Consider the following 9,503-nt stretch of genomic DNA (forward strand, 5'->3'; position numbering starts at 1 on the left):
AGTAAATTGGCTTCGATGGTGAACTCTGACCACGTACGTTTCTGACCACGTACGTTTCTGTTGCAGTCTTATATATCAGCAGTAAAAATTTCTCCACATCTCTGTTAATAAACAACTGATGGTGGGAAAGGATTGAAGGATGACCTGAAAATAATAAGATAACATTGGGGGACTCGAAAATACTGTTAAACTGAAACGTGGACTGGTTTGATATGAGACAAAACCTCACAACAACGCTTGCAGTAACTGTTGTGGAATACAAACCCGATACAGGATCTTTCTCACACCCATAAAAGTAAGTACGGATCACATGAAACTGCGCCGGCCAATTTGTTGCGTCAAGAAAACGACGGCTTGTTACGAACAATGTAGTAAACATAGTGACCTAGACTAGTGACTTTCGATACAGTTATAAACAATTAATTAATTAATTGGGTTATTCTGCAAGCAGATAATTTGAAACCAAGCGTGCGCGTTGCCAGTTGGCACCTGTTGGTTCTCACTGACCTTGTGCAACCTCTGTAATTTTCTTTACACACGCAGAAGGCAACAGAATAACTTCGAGAGGAATAGTATGCACACATTGGCCGGCCCTAAGATATTTGTTAAACAAAGTTTTTTTTGGCCCTTGTCACCAAGAACACTTCTCTGATTTTGTATCAAAAGAAAATCAATTTGTAAGACTTGTTGTGACAGGCAGATATCAATTACAGCATCATAGTGTCGTTTTAGCTGTAAGTCTGTTATTAGTTTCAACTGCAAGCATTGACACTATTTCAAAAATATTGCTCATATTAATTCTTCCGAATTCGTTGACGATTGTTCAAAACCTCTGTGTACATTTGTATTATTACAAACATCCTTTGTGATCCTATAAAATTGGAAAAATCATTATACAGATTCATTGATGAACATTTCATAAAATGGTCAATTAGAAGCAGGCGAACGAATGTAACAGCATTTTCGCCGGCTGTGGATTGTAAAAGACATGTTATCAAATAGCACCGAAAGTGATCTCCCAGAAAACATCACAAGTGGTTAGGGAGCATTCATTTGTTTACGGGGAGAGGGGGGGTCGGTGGAATTTCAGCGACAAATGAAATGTAAAAAGCGACCCCCTCCAAATCAAATTTCTAAAATTTAACCCCCCCCTCAATTCATCAATTGTAAAATGTGACCCCCCATGAAAAAAAAATTCATTAGATTTGATTCATTAACCCTTCGCACCCTGTTGCCCCGGGCTGAAAAAGTTTCCTCATATACTAGAGAATCAACATTTTTGGTGAAATTCCAAAATCAAATTTTTTGCACACACATGAACTTCAATAATCAAGCGTACATAAATACACAGATTTAACTACTTTTGTATCGGAAAACAATATTCGTAGTTTCCTCTGACAAGATAGTGAATTAACAATTTGGTGAAATTCAAAAATCAAATTTCTTGCTCACACATGCACCGGTAACTACCCTAGTCTTATCAAGTACATTAATATCAATAATCAAGAGTCTATAAATACACAGATTTAGCTAGTTTTGTATTTAAAGGAAATAATGCAGAGCTTCTCATAGATTATGTATGGAGGACCGGTGTATTTTTTTTTGCCTGGGAGTTCTTGTGTGTTATCACTGTCTAGGGAGTCCAAGACGGGAACTTTCCAGAGAGTGTTTTCCATTGCATGCTGCACTGGAAGGTTTGAGTGTCAGCGTGTGCTTTTTAAGTCAGATATTTCTCTATTTTGAGTTTTACTCAAGTCAGCAGATATGTAAAGAAACCGGTGAGTGGCAGAGATTGAACTTTATGCGGATCGGACTGTTTATTTAAACCATCCTCTACTTTAGTCGAACATTGCTCACACAAGTGAAACTTTGAAAGCCGTGCCGTATTAATCTTTACGGCCCTGATACGGGTTTTGCTGACCGAGGTTGTACGGCGAAGGGCCCGAGCGTGCGAGGGCCTGTACGCCGTACGACCGAGGTCCGCAAAACCCGTATCTGGGCCGTAAAGGTTTTATCATATACCTTATTGAACGGTTGTGATATGTTTCAGTATTTATCAATAAAATTTTGTTAAAGTTATGGGCGTAAATTAAAAAAAAAACATGAGCAACGCAACTTTGCGGATTAATATGTACGATGTTGTCATTTTTTCTCAGTGTTGTGGAACGCGTCACGAGCTTGTACTATGCGAGCGCCAATGTCACTACAGAATGAGCACAGATGAGCAGTTGATCATGCTTGTTAAAATACACTTTCTCATCAAAACATTGAGAGGAGACTATCAAGCACTTGTTTTAAACCAATTTTGATCGGAATAAGATTCGAACTGTCTACAATTTGCTTTAAAACTACGAGCGAAGCGCATAGAAACGGGTTCGAATCTCGCGCTGACATGCTTTCGAATGGAATGTACGTGGATAGCAACGCGCGTAGCAACGACAACCGAAAAGTTCGAAAAAGCGCGCACACTACCTTATTTGGGCAAAGTGTGCCTGGGTGTGATACGGCAACTTATTACACACCTGTAAGAGCGCCTTTTCCCATAGGTTTACATGGGTACGCGAATCTAGGTATATGATAAATATGCAATATGCGCACTGCACGCTGAGATGGTATCACCACAAGTTGAAAGCTGATCTTTCTGCAGCAAATTGTGTGTTAACTGCGAACTTTATTCCATTTATGAGTTCAGTCAGATGTCTGAGATTGTCATGAGAACATTATTTATGATTGTTCCACTGAACTTTTGTCGATGCGCGGAGTTAGCAGAGGAAGACTTCAGATTAGTTCGGCATGTCCCCGGAGCCGATCGAAGTAAACAAAGATCTAAGATGGCTGCGCCCGTGGTGGCTGAACTGGACGCTGCTTAGCAGTGAATTGCGTGTGTTGTCGCCGACTTTCATGTGCGGACATGAAAGTCGGACTTACAATTGTGCTCATCATCGAACATTTGTTAAAGTCGCGTGTGAACTATTTGTGTTTCCGAGCCGCGTGGTCAAGTCTGAGGTACCTCTGCAGCTCTGCGGTAACGTTAAGTTTTCCATAGAAATTGTTAAGCAATTAGAAAGGGTTTGAACAGAGTTTTTGTTCTGAAAGTGTGTTCGACTCCTGCCGTCGGGAGGTCGATCAGTACGGTTATTGTTACCATGGAGTAATATTTATAGTTTTGAAGTACGGTTTTACTATTTTATATGTAGACCCCGATATTTGACACAATATAGTAATATACAGAAGTTGTTTGTTACATTATATGACTGTGTGTTAGTTCCTCATTTCATGCCCCATGTTCTGTAGCCCTGCGTACAGGTCTGTGCACGTGTGTTCCAAGCATTAGGCCTATATGGCCTCTACCACAGCCCTGCAACGGTTTATGAAGAGAACTGAGGTCTCTGCGGCCTGGATCTGGACCGCAAATGAAGAAACGGTCTTTTTGGCCGAAATTCTGCTCTATTGGGGCAAAATCCTTTCCCTGCCTACATATACCTCCTAACCAATCCCAAAAAGATGCGATTAACTTCTCCTAACGTCCAAAACCGCTCATTTTCTGAAACATAACGAACTCAACAAGTTGTTTACCCATGGAGATCCCCATTTTGAATCTTGCTGCAGAGACCCAGTTATCTCCACAGACCGTTGCATGGCTGTGGTGGAGGCCGTATAACGCCAGGAACACACAGACCTGTACTAAGGGCTAAATGCTCTGTTGCTGCTCTAGAGAGGTTAACGCCAGTCTCAGACTTGTTGGCCCTGCTAGAGAAATAAATTTGGCTGAACTTCGGTCGGTTATTATTCTGCCGTCTGGAAACATCGGTTACACAAGCAACATTTCGGTGAAATTCCAAAGTCAATTTTTTTTCATAACTCAATACAAACCTGTGTAAATTTGACCCCCCCTTCAATCATTGATTGTAAAATTTGACCCCCCTAAAAAGCGGTTTTGTAAAAGTCAACCCCCCTGATTTCCACCGCCCCCTCCCTGTAAAAAACGAATGCTCCCTTATACGCAAAAGTCTGATGGTTTGGTGCAACAAAACGGCAATATTTCCTTTGTTTGTCGACAATGTGAATCCATCTGAGTTCAGTACTAGTGTCGTCCTCTAGTCTATTACAAGTAAGTGCGTTACATCAGTGGATGAACGAATGCCGTGTTTTGTGACGATATTATCAACGTTTTGTTTTGAAAATCTGTTCATACTGATTTTGCGTGACTGCTTCACGAACTCTACAACGTGTTGAGCGGTCTCAGTCAGAAAAATGTAACAACTTAGCCGGCTAATGAACCACTCTTTTTTGGGAGTGGAGATTTAGCCGAGTGGTTCTGTCTGTGGCCTCTCAGCTAGGCGACTGATGCCGTATGTTGTGGTTTCGAATCCGATTGAAAACTATCCGAATTCTCACATCATTAAAACCGAGTAAACTTGAAATCACTTTCCACTCAAGCTTGACAACAACCTCATGAGAACTTTTCACTGACATAGGGTAGGGCAAAGTTTCCGAAAGATCACATGCTTCACAGCTGGATGTAATTTTGAGATGCTTCAGAGCGAGAAAAAGCTTAAATTTACCGGAGAGAAATTTACAAAGTTGATGGTAGAACCTTTAGTGAGTAGGTCATATTAAAAGCCTGTCGTGTTTACCTGAACCTGTGGACAGTGTAACAAAAACAATGCAAATGTAAAATGTCATGGTATTGCTCTCAATTCTGAATACTTGATAGATGAAGAATATACGGTGGTTTCAATCGGGCTCGAACCAACAATGTACACATACGCGGAACTAGAACCGAACTTAGAAATTGATAAAAAAACAGGGGTCCTATTGATTACAATACACACAAATGACACTTTAGCGACACACTTAAATATCAGCAAATAGTGCTATTTCAGTAATATTTTAGTAACCGTGACATTTAAAACGAAACTACATGTAAATTGCACTATAATTGATTGCCCCAGTCCACATGAGACAAATTTAAGCTCAGTTACCAGAATAACTGAGGCAGTTGTCTCGTTTTCTACCCAAATAGAAACACATGATAAAAAACAGGGTACAAAATACGCAAGGGGGAGATTTTTGTATATATTATCCGGTTCGCTTCTCATGAATCCTTTATTAACGATTACCATTTAATTTAAATCATACCTAACCTTCCTACATTGTCGTCTCTATAGTAGGGTTAAATAGACGACTGTAAGACTTAAGTAGAGCTATCATAACAGTCAAATGCGTTGTAGTAATTCTAGTTACCGTTTTAAGAAAGTGTCTGTTCATTTGGCTTTAACAGATTTGGCGTAAATGTATTTTATCCTAACCAAATATCTTTACTAGTAATAGCCAAACGTCTTGGACAATACGGCTACAAAACGCAATAGACATTTCCTCCAGGTGGTGATAAAGTAAAGAGACACAAATAGCAGTAAGACGGGGACAGGCACATACGAATATTAGCACATCCAGCATACAATCATACAACCTCTTTAACAGAATGTTTTACATTATATATATATATATATATATATATATATATATATATATATATATATATATATATATATATATATATATATATATATATATACACAAAATGTATAAAATGTGCCCTCCCGGTTATCACCATAATGGCTTTATGGCAACCTCTGAACTTGGGCACAGAGAGTACGGTATATATATATATATATATATATATAGAGAGAGAGAGAGAGAGAGAGAGAGAGAGAGAGAGAGAGAGAGAGAGAGAGAGAGAGAGAGAGAGAGAGAGAGAGAGAGAGAGAGAGAGAGAGAGCACTCTGAGATTGTTGGGCAGCCTCTTGCGTAATAAGGGGCGTTCACTGTTGGCACTATGCTTCGCTCATGGTACGCGTTGCCGTTCGAGCACTCTGGTGAGTCCATATTTCAATCCTCAACAATGTGTAACCGTACTCTCTGTGCCCAAGTTCAGAGGTTGCCATAAAGCCATTATGGTGATAACCGGGAGGGCACATTGTATACATTTTGTGTATTTCGCTCACTGCTTTAATAGTAGTTAGAGCACTCTGAGATTGTTGGGCAGCCTCTTGCGTAATATAAGGGGCGTTCACTGTTGGCACTATGCTTCGCTCATGGTACGTATTGCCGTAAGAGCACTCTGGTGAGTCCATATTTTCAATCCTCAACAATGTGTACCGTACTCTCTGTGCCGAAGTTCAGAGGTTGCCATAAAGCCATTATGGTGATAACCGGGAGGGCACATTGTATACATTTTGTGTATATATATATATATATATATATATATATATATATATATATATATATATATATATATATATATATATATATATATATATATATATATATATATATTATATATATATATTATTTATATATATATATTTTATATATATATATATATATACACAAAATGTATACATATACATACATACATACATACATACATACATACATACATACATACAGTTTAATGTAACGTTGTATTTTTACTTATTTATTAATGTCACGTTACATTTTTCCTCATTGTATATGTTCCATATCCAGGGTTTGACTTCGTACGATTGATTTCGCTCTTGTTTCATTAACCCAGTCCTCTTTTGACCCTCGACTCGCCCAATTGTTACCTTTTCATAAATAGAAATTAATTCTGAATTGAACCCAATAAATAAATATCACGTTCACTGAGTAGAACCACGGTGTTAGCGGATGACGTGACGTCATTACTTGTGCTAAATCTACATAGATCAAGCTGTTATTTTAACAAGAACAAATGTGTGAAACGTGTTGCTGTCTTTTGAGATTTTGTAATGACATGAATTTTAAAGTTGTGTTTTCGCTAATTCTAAGACTTGTTCATTAAATATGTAACTTTCGATATATATATATATATATATATATATATATATATATATATATATATATATATATATATATAATATACATATACATATATATATATATTACAGTCAATTGAACTTTTGATCTCAACACGCTAGATTTTATTAATGTCACGTTACATTTTTCCTCATTGTATATGTTCCATATCCCAGGGTTAGACACTGAAGAATACCAACAGAATTGTTAACAGTTACCAGTGACACAAATACTTACAGAAAACTAGGCACCAAAGATCCTACATCTAAATACAAGAAAGAACTTGTAGAGGTAGAAAAAGAAGGAGGGATTAACAGAGAAGAATACAGGAAATTATACCCCACCACTGAGACCCCGCCAAAATTCTATGGTTTGCCTAAGGTGCATAAACAAAATACTCCACTTAGACCGATTGTGAGCAGTGTTGGTACCATAACATACAATTGTGCCAAACTTGTAGCGGACGTTTTGTCTCCCTTAGTTGGAAAAACAGATCATCATGTTGTCAACTCTTAGCATTTTGCCGAATTAAGATCCTATGACGTCACTGCACTATTTACATCGGTTCCAGTAGACAAAGCCCTAGGAATCATTCATAATAAACTGGAGAAAGACATTACTCTTGACAAAAGAACTCGCCTGTCAGTAACTCAAGTCGTCAAACTATTGGATGTCTGCTTACGTTGCACATATTTTGTATACAACGGAGTATATTACTTACAAATTCATGGAGCAGCAATGGGTTCACCTGTGTCGCCTATTGTTTGCAATTTGTATATGGAACATCTGGAACAGATAGCTATCGCTACTGCGCCTCATCCCCCATTGTGGTGGTTTAGGTATGTGGATGACACACACACAAAACTCAAGAAGTGTCATGCTCAGGAATTCACAGACCATCTGAATACTCTTGACCCTGATATCAAATTCACAACTGAAGGTGAAGAGAACAGGTCGCTCGCTTTCTTGGATACCTTATCGGTAGTCCAAGAAGATGGCTCCATAAATCTTAAAATCTACCGCAAACCTACTCATACAGATCAGTATTTGAATTTCACGTCTAATCACCCGTTACAACAAAAGCTTGGAGTGATACAAACCCTCTTCCATCGGGCAGAGTCCGTTATTACCGATACGACTGATTGTGTAGAAGAAAAGCAACACATTACGCAGGCTCTCGCGAAATGTGGGTATCCATCATGGACGTTCAATCGTGTCAGTAAACAGAGTAAACCGAAAGCGACCACCTCAAAAGCACGAAAAGACTTCGTTCGCAAAGGACAGAATGTTCTCCCGTATGTGAAGGGTATTTCAGAGGCCCTGAAACGGACTTTCAACTCCTACGGCATACTGGTCTGTTTCAAACCTACTCAAACACTACGCCAGTTACTGGTTGCACCCAAGGACAAAACTGCCAAGAAAGACATCACTGGTCCTGTTTACATGATTCCGTGTCAAGGTCAGACCGATAAGGGCCCCTGCACACAATTTTACATCGGTGAAACGGAGAGATCTTTAAAAACCAGATTTCTTGAACACCGGCGTCCCAGCTCTACAACATCGGAAGTTTCCCAACATATCCACATTGAATCACCAGACCATTTTGTGAACTTGGAAAATGTAGAAATTCTTGATAGGGATCCACGATACTTCGAAAGGGGTGTCAAGGAGGCGATATATATCAGAGTCAACCAGCGATCCCTTAATAGAGACAGTGGAAGGTATAAATTACCAAAAGTCTATGACCCGATTTTGATGTCACGTGTCCGAAAGGTCACGACATTGAGATCGGGTTATTCTGCTATCGAAGGTTGCAGTGCTGCAACCGAAAATTTCAGTGACTAAAATCTAGCGTGTTGATATCAAAAGTTCAATTGACTGTAATTTTGCTACCAACACAGATGAATTTCCATGCAAATATATATATATATATATATATATATATATATATATATATATATATATATAACATAAACATATAAAACATACATACATACATACATACATACAGTTTAATGTAACAAAAAATTTTTTACCTATTTATTAATGTCACGTTACATTTTTCCTCATTGTATATGTTCCATATCCCAGGGTTTGACTTCGTACGATTGATTTCGCTCTTGTTTCATTAACCCAGTCCTCTTTTGACCCTCGACTCGCCCAATGTTACCTTTCATAAATAGAAATTATTCTGAATTGAACCCAATAAAATAGGTATCACGTTCACTGAGTAGAACCACGGTGTTAACGGATGACGTGACGTCATTACCTGCGCTAAATCTACATAGATCAAGCTGTTATTTTAAGGTGGTTGGAAAGGCTAGAGCGTCAGTTATAAATTTCAACAAAACTATTAAAATATAAAAGTAGTCAACATTCTCTGTGGAATAAAAAAAACTAGACATTTGGGCACAAAGGCATTGCAGAGTTATAGCCTGTTAAAACTTCTGAAAAACTGACCAAATAAGAAGAAGTTGGGGAGTCCTTAGTGTATTTACTATGGTAGAGGTCCCCTAGCTTTTAATAAAATGTTTGTAAAGGGAAAGTCATTATTTGCTGTTTTTCAGGAAAGTTTGACAAGGTGGTGCTGGCATTCAGAGTGAGTGACTGCTATTGTAAATGCATTTTTTGATTCTTTTAGT

The 9,503-nt window shown here is 38.4% G+C and overlaps 1 protein-coding gene across 1 annotated transcript; it reads left to right on the forward strand.

Annotated features, from left to right (window-relative positions):
* The first annotated feature begins 7,599 nt into the window (after positions 1–7,599).
* On the forward strand, positions 7,600–8,706 carry LOC139114985 (uncharacterized). Its single transcript, XM_070676894.1, has one exon. The coding sequence runs from the start codon at positions 7,600–7,602 to the stop codon at positions 8,704–8,706; it is 1,107 nt and encodes a 368-aa protein (XP_070532995.1).
* Positions 8,707–9,503: the final 797 nt, after the last annotated feature.

Source organism: Ptychodera flava, chromosome 16 (assembly GCF_041260155.1).
Source record: "Ptychodera flava strain L36383 chromosome 16, AS_Pfla_20210202, whole genome shotgun sequence".
Lineage (NCBI taxonomy): Eukaryota > Metazoa > Hemichordata > Enteropneusta > Ptychoderidae > Ptychodera > Ptychodera flava.

Bases quoted from the DNA above. Each gene is read 5' to 3' on its own strand.
- LOC139114985 (XM_070676894.1), top strand. From the start codon at position 7,600: ATGGGTTCACCTGTGTCGCCTATTGTTTGCAATTTGTATATGGAACAT.